Consider the following 27,358-nt stretch of genomic DNA (forward strand, 5'->3'; position numbering starts at 1 on the left):
ATATGTACAAAAAGGCTATGTTCTGTGTCTGCGGGTCATTTTTTTGCTCATAAATATAATTTTTTTTCCACGTTTGGTTGGTTAATATGGAATTACTTGGCTGTTGTCACGCCACCTTGCTAACCATGCTAACACTCAGCAACTCTACAGTTGCTCAATGATGTCACACACATCAATTCAAAGGCCCCGCCTCTTAAAGGGACACACACACACAACGTTACAGGAATTGTAATCCAGATATAACATCTTCAAAGTACTTTATATTTGTATTTTGGTTCATTTAGCCATTTTTTTATGATTGAATTTTCTTCATTTTTCTTTTTTTTTTTCATTTTGGACAAGTTTGTGTCCATCCCTACATTCGTTCCAAATGCACCTGCTTTAATGGTAGACAACAGTTGACCAGCAGTTGACCTACAGACTATGGAGAAATAGTCCACATTTATCTGTAAATTGGTTAGGCGGGGGTTGAGGGGGGGGGGATCCTCTGGCCTGTGCTGGCCCACATTCCCAGGCAGCAACACACGTCTACACTCATCCCCGCTCGCCACTGGCACAGAAGTGTCCGACCCGTACTAATCTGCATCAATAAACACACATGGGCACAGAAACGCAAGGGAAATCAGGTCAACTTGCCGAAGGCAGGGCCACCAAAGCCTCTTTGCCCCACTCCCGGGAAGGGCGTGCATCTTTGTACAGCGCTGAATGGGTCCAAATTGGTGTTTGCAAACCGAGAACCTCCCAGGTTTCAGTCACATCACATACGTAAAGGAAGCGGGAGGCTAACGCACGGGTGTGATGGATGTTTATGTGGGTCACCGCACTGATTACATCGCCAGTCCAGATACACACAACTGGCTGACACACATTCATAAAGGTGGGGCGGTAAACCACACACACCATCTGTCAATCTCCCTGCCCGGCCCCACCTTCTCGAAAGTGTACATGTATGTATATGACACAATCATATCATGATGAGATTCTCCTTTCCTTCCGTGCTTATCGTTCATCTTCATAGAACCAAAGCCACCATCTTACTCCACACATCATTTGGTACCCTTGCATATTCTAATGAAATGCTATACAAAAATGGTACCCTGCTGGGAAAACATCCCTCATACACAACGACACATGAAATGTCAGACGCTGTTTTGAATACTATTTTCAATAATTTCTTCTAGAATAGTGTAATATTCTGACAAAAATAACATCACTTTAGTAGTATAAAGTTAAAATACTGAACAATGTGGGAATATTATGAGAAACAAAGTGAATAAAGTGGTAATTTTAGGAAAATTACATTGCAGAAAAAGATACAAGAATAAGGTCCAAATATAAATAAAGTTATATTTAGGAAAAAAAATTCATGAAAAAAGTTGAAAAAGAAAAACAGCAGACATGGAAAAAAACAGCTGGAATTATTTTGAGAATAAAGTCCAAATACGGCACAGCAATTGAAATATTAAAAGAAAAAAAATGCATTTTTTTTAAGTCGCAATTGTATGAGGAACAAAAAATTAAAATTAGTAATCATGAAGACAAGGTGGTAATTTTTCGAGAATAATGTAATATTCTGAGGAAAAATAACGTCATTTTAGTACAATAAAGTTAAAATACTGAAGAAAGAACATAATGTTTTAAATGTTGGAATATTATGAGAAACAAAGCAAATAAAATGGTCATTTTAGGAAAATTATGTTGCAGAAAAGTATAAGAATATAAGGTCCAAATATTATGAAAATAAAATCATATTTACAAAAAAATGTCGGAAAAAAAGTTGAAAAGAAAAACAGCAGACATGGAAAAAACAGCTGTATTTTTTTTTTTAGAATAAAGTTGAAATAGTACATGTTCTTAAGAGACAAAATTAAGTAGCAGAGCAATTGAAATATTAAAAGAATTCTGAATAAAAATTCTGTTTTTTTTTTATCGGAATTTTATGAGAAAAAAAATTACATTTCTGCCAATTTAGATTGGTGAAAAAAAAATTAATTTTATGGGAATAAAGTCATAATATTCTGATAAGAAAATTTATAAGAAATATTTGGGGAAAAAACAACAGCAAAAACGGAACCAAGAGTTGGTGTCAGTATGTTTTTTCCACTATATCACTGAGCTGACATTCAGGTTTGTTTGTTTTTTTTTACATGCGCTGCTATAGAAAATACCAAAGTTGCCCTTGCATCCTTTCCTGTTTCACTATGCATGTATACCACATCACCTCTCATCTTTACTAAGCACACCAAAGTGCAGCAAGCATCTATTGACATCCCAGCACCCCTGTGGAGTAATAAAAACCAGGCCGGTCATCTGGAACGGGCGGAGTCGGGCGAGCGGTGCTCTCTCCCTGAAGCGATTAACAGTCGTGGCATTAGAGCAGGCTAATAGAACGAGGCGGGGATGAAAGCAGCAACACCGACGCCCATCTAATGTGCGCTGGGTGAAAACAATACCGGCTCTGATGGCCGAGCCACGCTAATCCAATGAGACGACAAGAACGAACGGTCAATATGACAGCATGGAGGTGCACGTGGAGAAAGTAAGGGAGTGATGCAACCTGCACATACCGTATATATATTTACATCACAAAAGATAAGAAATAAATCGAAACCTTACCCTGACGTGTTCAGTCAACCGCTTCCACCGATAACTAAAATGAAAGTAATCGACTGAAACCGAACTATGCGTGTATCTCTACTGACATTCCCTGTCTGGAGGGGGCTATAAATGTTAATGCAGTATTGGTGGGACCCACCTTCTGTTTGGGGACCAAAACAATCTACTTGTGATGTAAATCATTACATTTTAAAGTTTGCCTTCAAGGTAAGGTGATGTGAGGACGTTTTAGCATATTTTAGAGATGGAGAGGCTAAGTTTGAGTTCAAGTGATACAAATATCATTGCCAAAAGCAGACGGAATATGGTTATGGTAATGATAATAATAATAATAATTTTATTTCATTTGAACATGCATCAGATTACAATTGAATGCATCACATAATCAGTTCACAGTTCCACGTGTCTAAAAGGAGTAGGAAGAAGCAAAGCTTATTAAATCCTACCCCTCCATCTGATTTTACAATCAGTAACTGTTACATTTGTTCACTTCCTGCTTTCCTAATATCATTCATTCATTCATTCATTTTCTACCGCTTTTCCTCACGAGGGTCGCGGGGGTGCTGGAGCCTATCCCAGCTGTCTTCGGGCGTAAGGCGGGGTACACCCTAGACTGGTGGCCAGCCAATCACAGGGCACATATAGACAAACAACCATTCACACTCACATTCATACCTATGGACAATTTGGAGTCGCCAATTAACCTAGCATGTTTTTGGAATGTGGGAGGAAACCGGAGTACCCGGAGAAAACCCACGCATGCACGGGGAGAACATGCAAACTCCACACAGAGATGCCCGAGGGTGGAATTGAACCCTGGTCTCCTAGCTGTGAGGTCTGTGCGCTTTCCTAATATCATTTTTTAAAAATTTATGTATTTTATTATTTTTTATAATTGTTTTAATTTTTCAAATTTTGTATAGTTTTTCAAATGTTATAATTTTTCAATTTTTTTATATTTTTTCTAATTTTTTATAATTTTTCTAATTTTTTATAATTTTTCTAATTTTTTATAATTTTTCTAATTTTTTTTATAATTTTTATTATCTTTTATTTTTATAAAACATATATAAAAAAAACTTCACACTTCTTGTTCTTGTCAAAGCTTCTACATGTTGATCTTTTTCTAAGTGAGAGCCTTGGTTCAACCACTTCCTCCTCACATACGAGGCAGGAACCTGAAGCAAACAACCGCCGTGGTGCAGCACGTTAAATATTTAGAAAGATCACATGATTGCCTCAAGGTTGCGCATAATAATGAAAGTAAGCTATGGAAACACATTGTCACATTGGCAACAGGAGTTCAGAACATTCAGCTCACGCATGATATATTTTGAAGAATGTTGTGGCACATGGCGAGTGTCTGCTCCACGACCTCCACTTGATCCACACTGACGAGATTAATGCGCATTAAAGAGCTACATTTAATTGCCACGCTTGCGAGGTTACAAGGATTTTACCCAAGTTAACCTGTCGAGTGTCGCCGCGCCACGAAGCGGTTGTCAATCAGTGGTAGCGTCTTCTGCTTTTCAAATACGACCAATGAAAGTGAAAAAGGATGCTGGTGCTGACTCCGTGGTAAGGATAGATACACACACGAGGCCCAATATGGCTGTTGCCAGTCTGTAAACATCTGCGCTCTTGCCGAGGAGATGAAGAAGAGGCGATCAGCGAGGCTAAGTTTAGCGGCAATGACAGACCGCATGGAGAGAGAGAGGGGGGTGGGGGGGGGGGCCTTGGCGGATGAGAGAAAAGTCACAGCAAACCACCACAAGTCTTCTGGTACTTACACCAACCTGTGACCACAGTCAGTTATCCTGATTGACCTCTGGTTGCTGGAAGTCAGGGTGTCCAAAGTGTGGCCCAGGGGCCATTTGCGGCCCATGGTGCATTCTAAAAATATATTTTAATAAGAAATCTTTAAATAAAACACAACAGATTTTTTTTTAAATCAGCAGTAATTTTAAGACAATCAGGTAAAAATATTAAGATAATATATTCATATATTATATATGTATATATAATACATTATAATATATTATACAAATATAAGGAAAAAGTCGCAAAAAAAAATAAAATCAGCAGTAATCTTAAGACAATTAGGTAAAAATATTAAGAGAAAATATTATATATATATATTATATACGTATATATATATATATAAGAAAAAAGTTGCAATTTTACAAGAAAAACATTGTAATATTATGAGGAATAATAAAAAATAAAATATATATAAAAATAAATAAATAACATAATTTAATAGCGTGACATTGAAATGTAAAAAAAACAGCTGAATTTTACAAGACAAAGTCAAAATATGAAGAGAAAAAAGTTGCAATTTTATGGAAATAAGAATATTATGAGATTGAGATTATGAGTTGCAGAGTTGAAATAATAATTAAAACAGTCATAAAATTAAAAGAAACGCTGTCATTTAAAAAAAATAGGTCTGGGAAAAAGTTAAAATATTATGGGAATAAAGTCAGAAAATGGGGAGGATGATGATTATTATCTTTTAAAAAATGTTTAAATATTTGATTAAAAAAAAACTATAGGAAAAATTACAAAAAAAGACCCAAGATCCAAGTTTAAACTAATAAAAATAATAATAATAACCTTTTCACAAAGCCGATGCATTTCTGTTTTGAAATATACGTATATAACTTCTTCAAATATCTACATATGCTTCCCTGCATATCAAAACTCTTCCAGTGTGTGTTCTTTGTCCTCTGTGGGATTTATTTACCCACAACTCACGCAAAAGGGGCACTCGTCTTAAAGTCCACAGAGTCCAGACAGAGTCTTTCATTTTTCACTGACTGGAGCCGGGGGGGTCTCAGTAAAGCTTATCCCAGTAATCCTGTCTCCACATGATGCAGTACTTTCACAGAGCTTTCTCTAAATGTTTTCAATGCAAAAAAAACAAGATGGTGGTGAATGAGGGTCGGCTATACTGGTACGGGCGCTGCATTTAATATACGTATGCTTAGCCAACATTGATTTCTTAGCAAAGTCTCATTATATATTTGCCAGGGGCCACACTTTGGACACCCCTGGGTGGTACGCCCTCTCACCCCAAGCCAATCAGGCCCATGTTTCTCCTAGTCTAGCCGCAACAATGATGTCATACTTTACTGTAACATATATATATGTCTATTTTTAGCACAACATGAGTACACGTTATCTGTCTGCCTCAACGTTTTAGCCGTTTGTGAACTCGGGTCGGCCATTCCCACACGGCGCCCACAGCATGGAACACTGCACTCGTATAAAAGTACAAAGATCAGCAAGCAAACAGACAACAACAACAAGTCAAGGATGGGGGGGGCTTGCTTGCAGTTTGAGCTATTCAGCTGTTTGTGGGGAAATAAAAAAACACACACACACATACACATACACACACACTCCCCGCCAAGGTGGCGCTCTCCAACCCCAAGCCAACAGGTGTCTACAGAACACACACACTGTCTATTCGGGATACTGTATGTTGACGTGCCGTCTGGCCTGGAACAGATCATATTCAAACATGCATTTGATTGACAGCGACTTAAGTCACGGTGTAAAAATACAAATAGGAGGTGATGCAAGGGATAAAATATAACTCATGTCTGCTGGAGCTAACTTTAACAAGATGAGGGCATGGAAGTCGTAGTTAAAAAGTCTCATATGTGAAATAACCAGGCCCAGTTTGATTATTATTATGGTCAAAAGTCAACTTGAACCATTAAAATTGACAATATCCTTATTTTAGTGGTTACAAAAGTACAAGTTCATGACACAAAATGCTGTTTCTAACCATTTTGGCAGCCTCATTGAGTTACATGAGGTAAATAATATTAAAAAACAACTTGTTATTGTGCTATACGGTGCTAGGCTACTTCAGTTTATCTTCATTATGTAGCCTTTTAAAGCAGTCACGTGACTCCTTATGTGAAGTTGCGTTCATTGACGTCAGAAAATCACAATTTTTTACGCATTTAGATGATTCACATTAAATTACAGTAAACAAAACAACAAAAATGACATGAATAAGCAGTTTCATTGTACTTACCTAAATTTGGAACAAACAGGAAGTAGTAAACAGTTCTCTTGTTGGTTGTAGTGTTAGCTAGGTTAGCTTGCACAAGTTCAATAAACCGTATTTATATTTAAGTCACATGAAGTTGCTTCCATTTAAACATGGAAGCACTTTACTCTTGTTACTCTTGTAGAGTACGAAAAAAGAAAAGATGAAAATAACGGTAACAAAGTGGAGGAAATGCTGGGAAGTAGCAGCCAAGCTCCAGACGGATTCTTCCAGGCAACGCAGCTACTTCTTCCACAGCCGGGCATCAAGCATGATGTCGGGCATTCATGTGTGAAAGAAGCATCCGTTCTGATTCCAGAGTAAGCAAAACCGTCCTAAAAAAAACCACGAAAAGGCTCAAAATTAAATCCAAGCGATGTAAACACCCTACTTGTAGTAGTAGACGATCATCACTAGTAATACTACTACCTAGTAGTAGCCACCCTAAGGCTTCTCTCACTCCCAAATCCCCTCCAGCTCCAGCGGGGCGGAGCGAGTCTATCACCGGCAACTTGCAGTGGTTCCTTCCACCTCGAAAGGCTACAATTTTAATATTATCAGTTTGTTTACGGAAATAATAATTATTGTAGAAGCGTCCTCGTTTTCCCTGTTTTTCGTCCTTTTCCGGTAAAGTCTTTTCGCTTGCCGTAGATATGACGTCATCGGGAAAAAGCATTTTTTTCTCTCATTTTAGTTTAAAGTCACCCGTCAAAAAACACTGTAAATAAATGTTATAAAACGACAGCATGTAACACATATATCTGAATAAAAATGTAAAAATTTTACTGTACCTCACTCACTGCTAATTGAAATGAATTCGCGAAAGTGTAATTCTCAAACTTAACCACCAGAGAGAAGCATTTTACTTTTATAGTGAGGTGTGACTGTATACTGTATTTTTTGCTTTGGAATATTAACTTCTATTTTATTTAGGATATTTGTTTAATATTTTTTTTTTGCTTTGCATGTTTAAAAAAGATAAATACAAAAATTCCACCTTGTAATAACACATGAATGTGACATAAATATATATAAAATAAAATATATATATATAACTGAACTTTTATTACGTAGGCCACACAGCAAGGAGACCCAAGTTTGATTCCAACCTCAGGCATCTGTGTGGAGTTTGCATGTTCTTCTTGTGGGTTTTCTCCGGGTACTCCGGTTTCCTCCCACATTCCAAAAACATTCATGTTATGTTAATTGGCGACTCGAAGACAGCTGGGATAGGCTCCAGCATGCCCGCGATCCTCGTGAGCTAAGTGGTAAACGAATGAATGAATTAACTTTTAGGAAATCTTTCAATAAATTATTTATCGAAGTGATCTGTGTGGTTTGCCTTAATTTATTTTTTATTAAGGGTAATTACATATGAAGAGTTGCATGTTTTTTTTTATAAATTTATTTTTTGATTTTTAATTTATTTAGAAATGTAACAAGAGTTGGTCATTTTTTTGTTTTTTTTAGAGCAAGTAGCAAAATACATCAGAACGAGAAGAAAAAAAACACAAAATGACAATAATTATTATTATTCATCACATTGTTGCAGGAAACAAGGCGCTGCCCCCAGTGTTTTGGAGTGTGTACTGCACTTGTTTCTGATTGTTTTGGATTTTTTTTTCCAAATCCTACTAAATCCTTGAAAACTAATACAGGCTCCGTAGATAAGTGAAAGTTGAAAAACAAAGACGAAGGGATCTGTGTCCTCCCCTAATGAAACCTGAGTTCACTGTAGTTTTGGACCCCAGACACTCTCACCATGTCGAGCAACATGAGTCCACAATAAAGACCGACGACGTGTTCTTGTCCCTTTTTGCGCTCGTTAACGTGGACGCTGGACAGTACACACAATGTCAATAAGCACTAAATTATTCAATGAGAGGCTGAATGGGGGTGTAATTTAAGACTCTCTTGTGGCTTGTCCTTGCTTGTAACACAAGTAGCCAACTGCTTTCCATTATTATTATTTTTTTAAAAAGGTTATTTTTTGTTGGTGCTAGTTTGTAGGTATTGTTTGATTGGGTCTTAGTAATACACAGACTATTTTTATGTATTAAAGCTTGTATTAGATGCTAAAGAAGGACAAATTCAATTTGGGGGCAAATTCAGATAAAAAAAACATTGAGGATGTTATTTAAAAATATTTTAAAAATGTAATTACATATTATTTGGATTTAATAATTTTTTTTAAAATATATAAAAATTTATATTTACATGTATTTAGTTTCTTTTTTTAAAAATATTTATATTTATTTTTATTTTAGCTTTAGATATATATTTTTAGTAATTTTTTAATGTTAAACCTTGAAAAATAATAAATTACAAATTAAATTTTTTAAAATATATTAAAATTTATATTTACTACATGTATTTAGTTTCTTTAAAAAATATATTTTTATTTATTTTTATTTTACCTTTATATATATATATTTTTTTTAAGTAATTTTTTATGTTAAACTTGAAAAATAATAAATTACAAATTACATTTTTAAAAATATATTAAAATTTATATTTACATGTATTTAGTTTCTTTTAAAATATATATATATATATATATATATTATATATATATATATATATATATATATTATATATATATATATATATATATATATATATATATATATATATATATATATATATATATATTGTATTTTTTGAATGTTGAAACTTAAATATTAAAAACTTAAAATAATAAATATAATGATTTTTTTTACAGGATCTGATCCAGACTCAGCATTTATTTTATTGAATTGTCTTATTTTATTTAATGCATCTTTTAAAATGTTTGTTGATTGAATTTAATAGTAATTTAAATTCAACATTTATGTGAAATTTTCTGCTTTTTTGTGGATTTTTTTAACTATTAAGATGCTACATTTCAAACCAACATTTGAGCCTTGTCGGCGGCCTCTGTGCTTTTTAATAACCACGCATGCTTGCCCGTGCTATACATTTGCGCCATGCAACACCATCCATATGTGGCTTTCATGGCTGACACAACAAGGGTTAAAAATGTCACACGGAAACCAGGCAGCGCCTCCCACCATGCTGTTCTCTCTCTCTCTCTCTCTCTCTCTGCGTGACATCCATCCCTCCATCCGCCATGACAAGCCCTGTTTCCTGTATCCTCCATCCTCCTCCACCCTCCTACATCATCTTCTAGATCTGTCTTCAGTCTGGATGTTCACACTTCTGACATACCATCATGTCACACACACACACACACACACACACACACACACACACGGAGTGTCACAGTCTGCAGTGTCAAAGTCAAGCCATTCCCAGCAATGATAATGTTTATTACCCACGCTGCCCATGGCTTCACACAAATTGACGGCGTACCCTTCATGGGGGTGAAGTGAACGACTGCACGTGTTTGTGTTATCTATTATCATATTCAAGCTATAACCTTTTGAAATAATATAAAAACTGAATATTTTAATATTAAATAAGGGTTAATAATGAAACATGTTATCTTGCAAATTAAAACCAATGTTGTAACCTGCAGATGGAAGGGGGCGGGGGGGGTGATGGTCGGGTCGGCTCTGATCAGAGTGCATGCATGTATAAAGTCAACATACCCTTTAATTAACATGCTGCGTTGAGGGTCATGTGACCATATGCTGGAATGTCGCTCCCAAAGCCTGATTTTGTCGTCTCTAAAGCAATTTTTTTTTCTTCATCCTGCAGCTTGCCGATGTTGTAAAATACAGTCAGTCATTAAAGATTCAATAAGTCTTTATTAGCTCCACTCATCCTGACATTTTAAAAAAGTTTTTTTTTTATATATTTTTTTATTTTTATTTTACCTTTATTTATATATATATATATATATATATATATATATATATATATATATATATATATAGTAATTTTTTATGTTAAAACTTGAAAAATAATACATTACAAATTATTTTTTAAAATATATTAAAATTTATATTTACATGTATTTACTTTCTTTTAAAAAAATATTTTTATTTATTTTTATTTTACATTTATATATATATATTTTTAGTAATTTTTTAAAATACAGTCATTCATTAAAGATTCAATAAGTCTTTATTAGCTCCACTCATCCTGACATTTAAAAAAAAATTATTTAAAAAAAATATTTTTATTTATTTTATTTTACCTTTATATATATATACATATATATATATGTATATATAGTAATTTTTTAATGTTAAAACTTGAAAAATAATAAATCACAAATTAATTTTTTTTAAATATATTAAAATTTATATTTACATGTATTTAGTTTCTTTAAAAAAATATTTTAATGTATTTTATTTTACCTTTATATATATATTTTTTACAGACTTTTTTACAGACTCCATTAAATAAGTCTGATGGTGTCATTAGGGTTTGTTTCTCCCCGAGGGGCTTGCACTAATTTGGGAGATTTGCTATCTATTTAATCGTATCGCTACACGGTATCCAGATTAATTCCTATGGATTATGACACAATCTAATGAGATGTATGACGTATGTCTATTATTATGTCAATTATTGTGGCTGTAGTTTGCATCATTGCATCATACCGAGCACTGGTTACCTTATTTGGCTAAAGTTCCAATGTGCAAAGAAGACTTTTTCATCCAAAAGTCTACTTTAGGGTCTTAAAAAGTTTTCCAAGCGTTCTCTGCTTTCATCATGGAACGTATTCACCGCTCACTCAGCTCTTTTATTCCGCAATATATCTTTGATTTATGCACTCGTCTGTGCAAGCCTGCATTCAAATAGACAAGATCGTGCGGACACACGCTGCCTTGCGAGGATTGTTCAATAAAGTCGCTGACATTTGTGTTACAAGGGAGCGGATCCCCAATAAGGAATGCTGTAAATAAGCCTTTAAAAAAAGAAGAATATATTGACAGCAGCTAATAAAGAACAGTGAAATGTATGAGCTACAAGGAGACGTGAGCGGATAAAAGACAAGATAATAAAAGACGGAAAGAATCAGAGGCCGAGAGCGCTGAGTGAAAAGTACAAAGTGTGTTTGTGAAAAAATGGGGTTGTAAATGGGAGTAATGAATAAAAAATGGATGGCAAATGAGGAGGAAGGCAGGATGGAGGAGAAGAAGGGGGGGAAGGGACGGCTGAGAGCGGAGGAAAAGCTGCAAAAAGAGCAGTTGAACCTGATGGATATGGAGGGGCACTGCCCCACTTGCCCTTAATTTCCGGTCCTGGTATGTAATATAATCTGTTTTACAATTTAAACCAAATTTCCATCCTATTTTACCTCACACGCAAAAGAAACATAAAAGTCGACATAATGGTTCCACTGCCCTGCACAGCGTAACAAAGGACAGGGAGAGTCGGCAAGGAGCAGAGAGGAAATGACTCCAAAAACACAAATTTTTCTAAGCATTAATTTCAAGTAATTTACTGTAATTCAATCTTCACCTAAACATGATCTGCTGGAGATGGAGGGGCACTGCCTCGATTGCCCCTAATGCAAAATTACCACACATGATACAGTACATGCTAAAATCTCAGCATACGTTTATATGTAAATAAAAGAGCACAACATTTTTCAACAGTTCTCTGTTACAAAATAAAACTGAAATGATTCAGCATTGGCTCGACTTTAGGAGCAGCAATCTGATTGGTCACTTGTTGCTAAGCAGAATTCATGGGGGCAGAAAGCTGCGGTGCCCCGCATATCATCAAAGGACATGGAGGGTTGGTAAAAACACAGCATAAAACAGACACAAGATAACAAAAGTAGAGTCGTTCACCGTTCGAACATCGCACCCTCGCTCTATCGTGGTTTTTCAAAAATATTTTATATTAAAAAAAATATTTTTTTTTATTTTATTTATAATTTTATTTATTTATAATTCTGTGTGCACGGTGGTCGAGTGGTTAGCATGCAGGCTTTGCAGCTCGGAGACCTGAGTTCGATTCCAGTCTCGGTTATCTTTGCATGTTCTCCCCACATTCCAAAAACATGCTAGGTTAATTAGCGACTCCAAATTGTAGGTAAAAGGTATGAATGTGAGTGTGAATGGTTGTTTGTCTCTTTGTGCCCTGTGATTGGCTGGCCACCAGTCCAGGGTGTACCCCGACTCTCGCCCGAAGACAGCTGGGATAGGCTCCAGCACCCCCATGACCCTTGTTAAGTACGCAGTAGAAAATGAATGAATGAATGTTAATTCTGGCTGCACGGCGGACGGGTAGTTAGCATGCAGGCTTTGCAGCTAGGAGACCCAAGTTTGATTCCACCCTCGGGTATCTCTGTGTGGAGTTTGCATGTTCTCCCCCACATTCCAAAAACATGCTAGGTTAATTAGCGACTCCAAATTGTCCATAGGTATGAATGTGAGTGTGAATGGTTGTTTGTCTATATGTGCCCTGTGATTGGCTGTCCACCAGTCCAGCCCGAAGACAGCTGGGATAGGCTCCAGCACCCCTGCAACCCTTGTGAGAATAAGCGGTAGAAAATGAATGAATGTTAAATTCAACTTTTTAAGTGTGCTGCGAATGGCCCGCGGACTGCACTTTGGACACCCTCCCTTAAGGTATGATAACAATAACATGTTTACATGCAGCATGTTACACAAACAGTGAACTAATGATGCACTTTAGTTGGTAAGTGCAGGGAAAAAGTCATTAATTTGCTAATAATGAGTGACGAGCGTTTAATATAAATTTTTATAATCTTGTATTTCCCCCGTGGGGCAAGTAAGGCTTTTCTTTATGTGAGAAACATACATATACATATACATACATAAATATAGAATGATAGGGATAGACACACTTTGCTAATAGAATTCCTCTCATTACTTCTGGGACAGCATCTCTTCCTTATGCCCCCCCCTCGAAAAGATGAGATGGATCGGCCTAATCCTGCTTTGCCTTACAAACGAGCCCCTCATGTCACACCTCGGAGTGGATGTAAGGAGCCACAGATGATGTATGGCGCCACCCACTCGCCACCCCCCTTTAACCTTGTCACCCGAGTCATGTGTGACACACTTGGACCAGAGAGAGCAGATGGGCGCCTGCTGATGATACGTCTTTGGCGAATAAAGATTCCCGTTTAAGTCACTGTCAATCTCCCGCACGAGGAAGTGGCGGCATCATTAATAGCCCAAATGAGACCCCCCCCCCCCCCCCCCGGTCCCCCACCCCCCAACCCTAGAACGTGATATTTAATACATGCTAGTCCTCCATCGGTTATCTCTGCATTATATATAGCTTGTAAGCGCCCATCAATAATACATGAAAAGCTGCTTTTGCTGCAATTATGACAAGTGAGATTTAACATCAGCGCCCTGCAGATAGATAGATAGATAGCTAGCTAGCTCGCTAGCTAGATGACTCCATGTAAGTCCATTAATTATTAAATGGCCACACAAGCGAGGGGGTGGATCAAACAAAATATTCAGGCCGGTCATGAAGAGAGAGATTCAACGAGAGGAAAAGGATCCATCACTTCATGGTCAAATGTAAGGGAAAGTATAATAAATTACATTAAGGGAAGGCTCCGTAAGGACCCTGAATGCATCACATTATGAGACAGTACAGTCATTGAAATGAACCAGCCTATCAGCTAAGACAGATAATGGCAATAATAATGGAATATAATGAAATATACCAGTAGGAAGTAACTTAGAAAGTCACGTCTAGGTCCCTGAATGCATCACTATAAAGCAGTGGAACTATGTGTTGTCTCCGGACCAGCTAATCACACAATAAATATAATAACAATGATTAATATTATAAAATATCATTCTTCGAAAGTCACATCGAAGGCCCTGAACGCCTCGCTGTCACATCAATTCATTCATTATCTTTAATAATATTAGCATGAAATTATTTCAATTATATACAGTATATATATTGTATAACATTGTAATAATAACTATATATTATATATAATTATCTACAGGCGGCACGGTGGACGAGTGGTTAGCGCAGACCTCACAGCAAGGAGACTAGGGTTCAATTCCACCCTCGGCTATCTCTATGTGGAGTTAGCATGTTCTCCTCGTGCATGCGTGGGTTTTCTCCGGGTACTCCGGTTTCCTCCCACATTCCAAAAAAACATGCTAGGTTAATTAGCGACTCCAAATTGTCCATAGGTATGAATGTGAGTGTGAATGGTTGTTTGTCTATATGTGCCCTGTGATTGGCAGTCCAGCCCGAAGACAGCTGGGATAGGCTCCAGCACCCCCCGCGACCCTTGTGAGGATAAGCGGTAGAAAATGAATAAATGAATGTTAAATTCTACTTTTTAAGTGTGCTACTTTTTAAATGGCCCCCGGGCTGCACTTTGGACACCCTCCCTTAGGGTGGGATAGGCTCCAGCACCCCCCGTGACCCTCGTGAAGAAAAAGCGGTAGAAAATGAATGAATGAATGAATAATATAACAAAATACCATTCTTCGAAAGTCACATTCAAGGCCCTGAACGCCTCGCTGTCACATCAATTCACCATTCATATCAAAGTACTGTATCATTACCTTTAATAATATTAGCATGAAATTATTTAAATTATATACAGTATATATATTGTATAACATTGTAATAATAATTCTATATTATATATAATTATCTACCTTGAGACGTTATTAACTTCAGTAACCAAATGTAGTTTCTTGGCCAATAAAGAGTTAAAAAAAAACATCTAAGACATATTCCACATCCTTTGAATCCCTCCAAGGTTAATTAATCACCATCCATCTTCAAAAGCACCCCCCCCCCCACCCCCCTTCTCCTATCTTGCGCCGCCAGACCGGCGACTTTCAGAACTTCTTAGCGGCTGCACGAAGCGGGCCAACAAGCGGAGACCAAACCAGAGTGGAAAAAACTTTGAAGGCGGGTCCAGCCCGGCCGCAAAGGGCCCTCCATTAAAAAGCACTAAGAGCGGCCGTAGTGACACGTTTATTCATAGCGCTCTCCATTCCTTGGAGGCTGCACTTGAAAGGCGGAGGGAAGGAAGGATAGAAAATGTACCCCCTTGGAGGGTGGGTTGTTGGTGTGAGGGGGGGTCCTCGATAGTGGAGTACCTGCTCAGAGAGGCCACATCGTAGGAGGGGGAGGTGTTTAGGGCAGGGGGGGTCTCCTATTTTTCTGATGATTATAATTAAGAAGCTGAAGAGAGAGCGAAGCTGGCCTTTTGTGTGAATATCAAAAGCCCCCGCATTCCCCTGAGAGACACACTTGACCTCTAGGCGGAGGACACAGAGCTTGCAATATGGCCGCACCCCCCTGTATGGAGCCCACTTCCTGTTTGTGTCACCCTGCACAGTCTTATGGTTGCAGCGTGTTCTCACAAGGATTTAGTTGGGAAATCATAAAAAAGTGAAGCCTCTCGCCCGAAGACAGCTGGGATAGGCTCCAGCACCCCCCCATGACCCTCATGAGGATAAGCGGTAGAAAATGAATGAATGAATGTATATTCATTCTCATTTGAAATATGTTTTTATTACATATGTCCGACAATTATCGGTACGGTAATTATCGGCCAGATATCCGCATAAAAATGTGATATCAGTCGGAATCGGTAGCTGATATCGGTATCAATATTGGCATATCGGTTTTCAGCCAAAAAAGCTAATATCGGACATCCCTGTGTACTTATTTGTTATTGATTATAGTATATAAATACGTATTTGGAAATCTTATACTGTTGGAGTAATATGCAAGTCAAATTTCATTAATGTATCTATATTTCATTGATTATTGTTTCCATAACTTTTCCATTGAGAGCCACTTATATATATTTGATATATATATATATGATATTTTGCAAAGCAACACATATTGATACGCTAAGATGTTATATATTTGTCAAAGACTGAAAAAGACTATTAGTATGAATGTTGCATTTTTTTCCATCTTATCTTACATATATTTAATTCCCATAATATTTTCACTTTATTTCATGTTTGAACTTTTTCCAACTTTTAAGAATACTACCTATTTCTCATATTACAACTTTTTAAAAAATTACTTTTCTTTAGTATTTCAACTCGCTCCTAAAATGATTTTTCCGCATACTATTCTGAGTTAATTCTCCTAAAATTCCATCTGTTTTTTTTTCCATTTCTGATGTTTTTAATGTAATTTTCCAACTTTGTAAATTTTGAGATGGGATTATTTGAGGTTATTAATGAAATTATTATCATTATATTTTGACTTTATTCTGGTGACATTCTAACTTTTTCCTCAACCTAATTTCCCCAAAATTATCATTTTGTTTGTTTCTAATAATATTATATTAATGCCTTTTTTATTTAATATGTCAACTTTATGCTACTAAATTTCTATTTATTTATATGCATTATACAATGTTTAGGTGACATTTTTATTTATTTTATTTGTATTATTTTTAGTAGATTATATCTTTTATTTATTGAAATTATTTGATTTGCTTGACCGAATAATTTCACTGACTCCACCTCTTCATTTATGATGTACTTATTAAGACACGACGTGACTAGTAGGATAGGTTTAAATACGCTCTGCTTCTTCCTGCTTCTTTTCAGCCATGTTGGATTGTAGAAGTGTAAACAATATAAGTTTGTTAAGCATGTTGGAAATTACCTCTGCTGTGTAAAAAAAAGCCAAGGTGACGTACATGAATCCTATTGGGAAGTTTGAAATTCCCCATTACGGACATTTTCATTAGTTTAAAGTCACCACACACACACACAAAACACATTGGCATAAAATCCATGAAGTGTCTGATGGGCTTTTTCTTTGCATTTAAACATGTTCAATTAGAGGCGGGCCTTGATTAAGCAGGTGATAAGCGGCCCACAAAGTCACCTCTGAACAACACGCCGCCTGCAGCAGCAGCAGCAGCATCAGAAGCAGCAGCCTGCCTGGTTTTTTAATACATACAGATGTTATCGCACAGCGAGCTGGATGAAGAGAATTAACTTCCTCCTGCATCCAATGACCTCATCATCTTCACACACACACACACACACACACAACCAGGAGGTAAACACACAAGAGAAGAGAGCAAGGAGGGAGGGGCTTGGAGGCGGACCTGATGACATTGACGTTTAACAGCAGGACAAACCTCCACGTGTGTGAGAAGAGAAGAAGAAACAGTCGCTCCTCCTCTTCTCACTGTCATCCACTCCTCTTCTTCTTCTTCTTTTTCTTCTTCCTCCATCCCTGACTTGATGCCATCCCGGTGAGGAGCCTGCACGGCGGAGGAGACGGTAAGACATGTGTTGTTGCTATTGAACTTGTTGGGCTTGTTTTTTTTGCATGCGCGCATGTTGTGTTTGACCTCGTGCTTTGCGACGCCACAATGAGGACAACCTCAAGTTGCACGGCACCCGTCACCTTGTCAACCGTCCTCTTTGGGGATGCAATCAAACCCTCTCCAACCACCCTCCACCACCACCACCACACTCCACCCCCCTTCCTAGTGCAACTTAATCCGTCCCTGCCCACAAATAACAGAAGGCAGATGGTCCCGGCAGAGAGGAGATAGAAGAATACAACGTGTGAACGGATACCACACGGCTCCCAACCTGTCTGTCCCTCTGGCTTCCATCTCAGCACAGGAATAAAAAAAAAAAAAAAAAAAAAAACAAGGGAAAAAAAAAGATATGTTTCATTTTATTTTAAAAGAAGTGGTGAGCTGCAGTCCTTCAAGTGTGTATTTATAGAGGCCGCTGGTTAACTTCACTAAGCTCCTGCCCTCCCTGTTTTTTTTTTTTTTTTTGCCTTATGAAAATTCAGCTGCTGAGGAGCCGAATGCATATTTCATCAGCGGGGCTGCAATTTAGAGAAACACATCACATAATGTGGACGGAGATGTCTGTGAGGGCATCAGTCAGTTATCCTTAAACCATGAGAAGGCCTGGAAAACTCTTACATTCCACTCGAACAAGCCATATGGAAGATCTTTGACCAGTGTTTTTTGCAGTACAGCAGAGTCCTTAAAAACAGCAGAATGCCGCTGTCTTATAGATCTTTGACTAGCATTTTGGAAGAAGGTCGTTATAAGCAGCAAAGGGGTTCGATCATTCATTCATTCATTCATTCATTTTCTACCGCTTTTTCCTCACGAGGGTCGCGGGAGGTGCTGGAGCCTATCCCAGCTGTCTTCGGGCGAGAGGCGGGGTACACCCTGGACTGGTGGCCAGCCAATCACAGGGCACATATAGACAAACAACCATTCACACTCACATTCATACCTATGGACAATTTGGAGTCGCTAATTAACCTAGCATGTTTTTGGAATGTGGGAGGAAAAACCGGAGTACCCGGAGAAAACCCACGCATGCACGGGGAGAACATGCAAACTCCACACAGAGATGGCCGAGGACGGAATCAAACTCCGGCCTCGTAAAGATGATGAAAATTCTTAATATTTTGACACTTTATTTATTTTTTCCATTTTCGACCGCTTATCCTCACTAGGGTCGTGGGTATGCTGGAGCCTATCCCAGATGACTGCTACACCCTGGACTGGTGGTCAGCCAATCACAGGGCACATATAGACAAACAACCATTCACACTCACATTCATACCTATGGACAATTTGGAGTCGCTAATTAACCTAGCATGTTTTTTTGGAATGTGGGAGGAAACCGGAGTACCCGGAGAAAACCCACACATGCACGGGGAGAACATGCAAACTCCACACAGAGATGGCCGAGGGCGGAATCGAACTCGGGCCTCATAAAAATGATGAAAATTCTTAATATTTTGACACTTTATTTATTTATTCCATTTTCTACCGCTTATCCTCACTAGGGTCGTGGGTATGCTGGAGCCTATCCCAGATGACTGCTACACTCTGGACTGGTGGCCAGCCAATCACAGCGCACATATAGACAAACAACCATTCACACTCACATTCATACCTATGGACAATTTGGAGTCGCTAATTAACCTAGCATGTTTTTTTGGAATGTGGGAGGAAACCGGAGTACCCGGAGAAAACCCACGCATGCACGGGGGAGAACATGCAAACTCCACACAGAGATGGCCGAGGGGGGAATTGAACCCAGGTCTCAGTTCCAAATGTGAAATTTGTAAATAGTAATGATGTTATATTAGTAAATAAATAGTTTTCATGTAAAACAACCATTTTTGTGTTGTTTATGCTGGAGCCTATACCAGCTGTCTTCGTGCACACATGCACAGGGAGAACATACAAACTCCACACAGAGATGGCCGAGGGTGGAATCGAACACGGGTCACATTCATACCTATGGACAATTTGGAGTTGCTAATTAACCTAGCATGTTTTTTTGGAATGTGGGAGGAAACCGGAGTACTCGAAGAAAACCCACAAATGCACGGGGAGAACATGCAAACTCCGCAGAGATTGAACTCAGGTCTCCAAGCTGACCACTCGTCCACCGTGCAGCCCAATAGAAACGTTAACTACTGTTAAAGTAAAGAATGTCATTCTTAAATGGGACATTTTCTGCCATGAGGAGCAAATGCGTCACTTTTTGTGTAGCGCTGACATGTAAGACAAACTGAAGAAACAATTCCAAAATGTAAACATGAGTAGGCTCTGGCAAATTTCACCCAAACCAAACCGAATGGCACAAAATGTCCCGAGGATGTCTTAAGTCTTTTAAAAACAGCAACCTACTCCAGTGTTTTTCTTATTCTTTCTGATTGCAACCATCTTTTTTTCCTTCCCCTCTAATTACTCCCGAATCCAACATCCCTCCAGTTCCCCTCCCTGCTGCACGTCTGTCACTTAAAGCTTCACGGCTCAGTGAGAGAATAATGAGCCGCCGCCTCTTTTTGTGCCACTTTGTAGCTCCCGGTTTTGGATGTGGCTCAGCGAGAGCGTCCCGCAAGACTTAGATGTGTCGCGTCTGTGTAGCCGCCTCCGTTGTTCCGCCGTGATCCACGGGGGCATCTAACATCTTGTTAGAGGAATACACTCTCGCATGTGTGTGTGTGTGTGTGTTTGCAGAGACGGTGTCACTTTGAACAAATGTGGACTCTCTGGGGAGGCAAAAGTACACGCAGACCTGTAATCATGCAGTCTGTTAGCGCGCTAGCAGGGTTGCATACACCTGCACGGGACGGAAATAGACAGAAAGAATGGAAGAGAAACTTATTTTAGTAAGTCAGAAAGCAAATGCACAGCCCACACTACTTTTGCTAACTCTTTCACACAAATAAAATTGTGTCTTTTTGTCCCACTGGTGGGACTTTGGCGGGATATTGTATGTGCTGGGTGTTACTTTACACCCCTGTCCTGGCTGGCAATGTGGGATCCACTTTCACACAGGACCCGTCCCGCCTCTGTTGCTGCTCTCATGGGACTCATTCATTCATTCATTCATTTTCTACTGCTTTTTCCTCAGGAGGGTCACATGGGGTGCTGGAGCCTATCCCAGCTGTCTTTGGGCGAGAGATGGGGTATACCCTGGACTGGTGGCCAGCCAATCACAGGGCACATATAGACAAACAACCATTCACACTCACATTCATACCTATGGACAATTTGGAGTCGCTAATTAACCGAGCATGTTTTTGGAATGTGGGAGGAAACCGGAGTATAGCATAGAAAGCATAGAAAAGTGATTTACAGTACGGTTTTTATCACTATTAGAGCCCTCTAAACAAACACTAACACCCCTATAGTCAGCTTTACACTCCCATTACATGAAAACTTACACATTAGCATTAGCGGGGTACACCCTGGACTGGCCGCCAGCCAATCACAGGGCACATATAGACAAACAACCATTCACACTCACATTCATACCTATGGACAATTTGGAGTCGCTAATTAACCTAGCATGTTTTTGGAATGTGGGAGGAAACCGGAGTACCCGGAGAAAACCCATGCATGCACAGGGAGAACATGCAAACTCCACACAGAGATGGCCGAGGGTGGAATTGAACCCTGGTCTCCTAGCTGTGACGTCTGCGCGCTAACCACTCGACCGCCGTGCAACCAAATTGTATAATATTTTCCGATATTACAGTTTGTATTTCTACTGTTCATCCATCATGCATCCATTTTCCATTAGGGTCGCAGGGGGTATGCTAGAGCCTATCCCAGCTGTCTCCAGGTGAGAGGCGGAGTATAGCCTGGACTGGTCACAGGGCACATATAGACAAACAACCATTCACACTCACATTCATACCTATGGACAATTTGGAGTCGCCAATTAACCTAGCATGTTTTTTTTGGAATGTGGGAGGAAACCGGAGTACCCGGAGAAAACCCACTCATGCACGGGGAGAACATGCAAACTCCACACAGAGATGGCCGAGGGTGGACTCTCATGGGACTTTCATTTCAAAACTTGGGAACGAGCAACAGATTTGGAGCGGTAAAAATAGGAAGGCACGGCTTTGTATTGACATTATATACAAAATGAGTCCACCTGGTCTATAGGGTATGGCCGTCGCCCACTAAGGATAACCATGAGTGTGACTTCCAGCTGAGAAAATGTCCACTGAGAACCACTTCGACTAAAAATAGACATGAAGGTGTAATGTCACTCTCAACCACACCTCACACTGTGAAAAGTGCTGCAAGTGCCACACACACACACACACACACGTGTCCAACCATCCTGTAAGTGGTAATGGGAAAATGACATGTGACCTTTGCCTCGTGTCTTTCTCTCCGCAGGTGAAGCAATAAAAAAAAAGTGCATGAAAAATGGCACTCACGTCCCTGTTCGGGTATTTGGTGACAGTTCTGGTGCTGTTCTGGAGCACGTCCTTGGTCAGTTCGGCCTTGGCGCCGGAGAACGAGGTGCCCCTGCGACCCACCGCATGGCTACCAGAGGGGAAGATCACCACTGTGACTTTACCTAAAGGACGGACACGCAGGTAGTCAACACTACAATTGTACCATGCATTCATTATATTTAGGTTTAAACCAGGGGTCTCAAAGTCAATTTACCTGGGGGCCACTGGAGCTAGGGCAACGTTGGGCCTTTATTAAAAACGCATTTATTAAAAACAGAAAAATATACAAACTTTTTCAGTGCTTTGGTTCTGATTTTCAACAATAAAAGCTCTGATAAAACATCTTAATATAATAAAAAAAATATCTTAAAAATAAATAAACAAATCAAGAATAAAGAAAATCAATCAATCAGTAATAAATAAATATAATAATAATAATAAAACGGCAAATAATAAAAACTTAAGAAACCACATATAGTTGGTGGGTAGACAAATTATTTTTTTCAGATTAAAATGAACAAAGCATTATTAGAGCCCTGTAGACATGACAAAACACGACTATAGTCACATTTATACTTTTTTTTATTTACAACATATTGCGCAACTGCAGCGTCTTGAGACACATGCTAACTCGCAAACGAGAGAGCTAGCGACCTAAACGGTAGCCTTCAAGTTATTTCCTTTAAACTTAAATAGCCAAAAACTTACCACTTCCACACGGATAGGGAGGATAACTATTAACAGTTATTTAACCTTTTTAACATGAACATTAATCAAACGTAATAATTTTTTCTGATACCATACAGCATCCATAGCAAACTTGCGCGGGCCTGCACTAACATTAAACTTTCATATCAAGGCGGGGGCCTCAAACTAACGTCCTGCGGGCCACATTTGGCCCGCGGGCCGCGTGTTTGAGACCCCTGGTTTAAACACAATTTTTTTTCTGCTCTTCATTTAACTCTTTGATGTCAATTTATTAAGATTGGAAGACTTGGTTCCAGTATTTCAAATGCTGGCTATTGGAATAGCATTAAAATGAATCCAACCCTGGTCCCTTCCTCCACAGGCTGTACTTCACGCTGAGGAAGACCCCCACCGTGTCTTTGACCGTCAGCCCATGCGACCCCCCCATCGAGTGGACCTTGGCGGCCCGCACTCTGAAGAACAAACCCCTCAAGAGTCTGGAGTGTGAGTGGCGCCCCGACACCATGTTAATTCATTCACGAGGGTCGCAGGGGAATGCAGGGGAATGCTGGAGCCTATCCCAGCCGTCTTCGGGCGAGAGGCGGGGTACACCCTGGACTGGTGGCCAGCCAATCACAGGGCACATATAGACAAACAACCATTCACACTCACATTCATACCTATGGACAATTTGGAGTCGCTAATTAACCTAGCATGTTTTTGGAATGTGGGAGGAAACCCACGCATGCACGGGGAGAACATGCAAACTCCACACAGAGATGACCGAGGGTGGGATTGAACTCGAGTTTCCTAGCTGTGAGGTCTGCGTGCTAACCACTCGACCACCGTGCAGCCCCGACACCATGTTAACGTGCACTTTAAAGCAACAATATGTAAAGGGTTGATGTTGTGCATCACGGACCAGCTAGGACAACTCTTTTGTTAGCATTAGCATCAATGCTAAGAGACTGGGACAATCTTGTCCACATTCTGGAGAAGTGACGTTATAAAATGACGCATCAATCATTCAGTTTGCGTCGTTCCAAATTGGACCGGAGCTAAATTATTCACTTTGATTCTGTAACGTTTCATTTGCCGAGTGGTTCCTCCTCGCCTGCAAGGAGAGGAACATGAAGACGACTGGGTTTCTTCAATTCCCAGATTTCCCAGTCTGTATAAAAAAACTGGGTTTGTGTTCAATATTCATCTGATGTGAATTGGATGCATGCTGTGCAAATGTAGGACTGAAATAACAAAATATTACTGCTACATCTCATCATTTTGAAGCTGAAATAAGATAAATTATTTCATAATAATGGTTTATTCAAACGATTCCTTTCCTCTTTCCCTGATAGGGAGCTCCAAAAAGAGCATCCCCGAGGTGTGGTGGAGGGGTCCCGGGACTGAAGAGAGAATACACAGCTTTTCTGGCAACATTGCGGACACCTACAGCGGCCCCGCATCCCCCCATGCGTCCGTCTACATCCTGAGGCTGCGTTCCAAACAGCAAAGCAGCAGAGCCACGGTATACCTTCACCAAGGCCCCGGGATATCAGGGGCCTTCCCTCGGGTTCCGGCTGACACTCGGGTTCACACGCTCGGAGTGGGGATGACCAGCGTCACACTCAGCTGGACCCCCAGCACCTCGCTGATAGGCGTCCCTCAGACGAGTTACGAATACTGCGTCCTGGTTAATTCCGAACGCAACTTCCCCAGTGTTTGCGCGGCCCGGGAGAGCGCCAGGAAGGCGGAAGATAAAAGGAGGATGGAGAAGAAGAAGAGGGTGATGGCGTGGCCGATCCTGAAGGAATGGTGGTGGGAACAGTGGGAGGCGGAGTCTGAAACGGACGCCGATCTCCAGTGTGCGTGTCAAGGGACGGAGAGCGTCTGCACCGTGTCCGAGCTCCTGCCTGACACCCAGTATTACTTTGACGTTTTCGTGATGGACCGCGTTAACGGCACCAGCGCCGCCTACAAGGGCACCGCCGCTCGTACGCACGAGGAAGCGCGGCCGTCCATTACTACGTTGGCTGAAGGTGAACTGAGGTGGGTCACCTTCCACGACAGAGGCTCCACTTCAGAGCAGTTCTTCAGCTTCCGTCCACACGGCGTGCAGCAGAACGGTCTCCTCACCCTGCAGAGCTGTGGCGGCGGTGATAAGGTCAAGGTCACCGTCTCCAGTAAAGGTGTTGTTCTGACTTCTCAGGCCGTGGGGAAGGACTTGGTGCAGATTTGGCTGCAGGGAAGCCCGGTCTATGTCATCCACTTGCAAAGTGAAGGAACCACAACTGCTAATTTACCGGCGGGGCTTACGGCTTCTGTGAAAATGCAGACCTCTTCAGCCTACCACCGTAGAGGGGTCCCGTCCTTGCCGTCCACCTTGCAGGTAAAATCCTTCAACCGCTTGCGTGGGTGCAACAGCGTCACTCTAGCTTGGATGGGCACCGAGGAAAGGAGCCTCTACTGTGTGTACAGGCGAAAGCTCGGCCCGGACGCCTTAACTGCACCGTGTCTGGGCCCAGAGTCCCGCTCCGATACGGAGCGGGTCCTGTGCAAGTATTTCCAGGAGCTGAATCCAAGGCGAGCAGTCACGACAGCCGTGATCGGTAGCCTCGAGCCGGGGACCACTTATGTGTTTGATGTCTACTTAATGAGACGCTGGGGGATCCCTATCAAGTATGCCAGCAAGACGGTCAAGACCAGGAAGGAATGCTGAAATACTGCCCCCTATTGGAGGGTTATGGAATAGACGCTATAAAGACTGACCATGAGAATGAAGCCATTTGACTGTTGTCCACCCTCGCAGAGGAGCAATGGTTGGACTCTCACAGGAAGAGGAGGGTGATCTGGACACCAGCAAACGTTCACAATATTTACAACAGGATGCTCATTGTTGCTTTCCATCGTCGATCCCGATAACGATGCGGCACCGGTCCAAGTGCTCGTTTTGGTGCATGGGTACAAAAAGGACAGATGAGGTTTGTGAAGTAGAGTGCAAACACAAAAACAACAGCGACTGCGTGCCAAATATGCAACAGCAACAGATGGGGTAATAATAATTGGATGACATCTGAGACATTGGAGGGGGGTTGGAGTGTATATTTCCGGTGCTGCGAATTGTACGGACGCAGGCGGGTGGAATCTACAGATGCTTAGTTCAAAGTGTGTATCTTTGTGTTCTGCTTTTGCATGAAGCAGGAAGAAAAAAAAATACTTGTGGCTATAGCCTCATTATTGTTTTTGATGTATTCTTGTGTTGCTTCAAATGCACCAATAAATACTGGGGTATCTCTATACTTAATACAATACATGCACTTCCATGTTATACTATATATAAAATTATTGAAGTCATTTATTATTAAATTCAACATAATCTCTTGATACTTTGTATATAAACCCCCAAGTTGAAGTGAATGGAATTTGAAAGGATAAAGTATGTGTTTTCTGATTGGATGCCTTGTAAGTGCTATGATATACAGCACCAGGAAATGTCATCATTGACGCATCATTGCTTTTCTGTCCATGATCTCACATTGATACTTTTTTTCACATAAAAACTCCATAATTCTAGAGTGAGTAGTTGCAGCCAAGAAAAATAATAAGTCACCCATTACAGAAGAGGTGCATATTTTGCTTTTTGTTTCCACTGAGAAATTATGGATGCTGCAGAGAGCTTTTAGACAACAATAAATCTGTCAATTATTAATAATCACGTTGTGCAGTAGGCCTACTAGAAATGTGCAGACTGCGAAAATACATAAGAATTGTCCCTCTTTCATAGTAATTAACTGGTTCAACACACATCCGCGATATAGGATTCTATGTTAATGAATAGTTTTGTGCTTAGAGTATATAAAACCTGGCTTTCTAAATATAGCTTTTAACTTTTTTAGAGCCCCGTAAACATGAAACAACAGCCCTACAGTCACCATTACACTATATTCATTGTTTACACCGGCTTACACAACTATGATGCTAAAGAGACTCTGGACGGCTGCTAGCTAGCGAGTTAGCCTCAAATTAATTTATACTAAACTTAAGTGTGGAAAAGAAGAACAAAGAAAGAAGCCACAAACTTACCACTTCCACACGGAATGGGAGAACCTTTTTTTCACTCCATGGCTGGCTACATCGAGTGCAAGGTATAGAATAATTACATTTACATTACTTGCATTTCAATGTTTTGATGAATAATAGACCATGGACTACCACAAACAGTGATTGTTAATTAATGATTTTTCTGAAAAACGATAATCGAACCGAGAGATTGGAAGGGACGTCTATATTCACTAAGAAATTAAGGAATTATGTGAATAT

General features: G+C 39.9%; 2 protein-coding genes across 6 annotated transcripts in view; one reads left to right on the forward strand and one right to left on the reverse strand.

Moving 5' to 3' along the window:
• Positions 1-7,320, reverse strand: part of ccser2a (coiled-coil serine-rich protein 2a) — a 50,095-nt gene extending 42,775 nt beyond the window's left edge. For 4 of the 5 annotated variants that reach the window (XR_009120354.1, XM_058058272.1, XM_058058271.1 and 1 more), the window contains exon 1: positions 6,668-7,320. The gene's annotated coding sequence lies outside the window, so the exon portion shown is untranslated. The remainder of the gene's footprint in view (positions 1-6,667) is intronic. The other variant, XM_058058270.1, reaches the window with a different exon arrangement.
• Positions 7,321-17,635: 10,315 nt separating this feature from the next.
• On the forward strand, positions 17,636-26,383 carry ndnfl (neuron-derived neurotrophic factor, like). Its single transcript, XM_058058516.1, has 4 exons — positions 17,636-17,877; positions 22,293-22,495; positions 23,424-23,545; positions 24,397-26,383. Exons 2-4 carry the CDS (start codon positions 22,323-22,325, stop codon positions 25,755-25,757), a joined length of 1,656 nt encoding a protein of 551 aa, XP_057914499.1. The 5' UTR covers positions 17,636-17,877; positions 22,293-22,322; the 3' UTR covers positions 25,758-26,383.
• Positions 26,384-27,358: the final 975 nt, after the last annotated feature.

This window comes from Doryrhamphus excisus, chromosome 20, assembly GCF_030265055.1.
Source record: "Doryrhamphus excisus isolate RoL2022-K1 chromosome 20, RoL_Dexc_1.0, whole genome shotgun sequence".
Classification (NCBI taxonomy): domain Eukaryota; kingdom Metazoa; phylum Chordata; class Actinopteri; order Syngnathiformes; family Syngnathidae; genus Doryrhamphus; species Doryrhamphus excisus.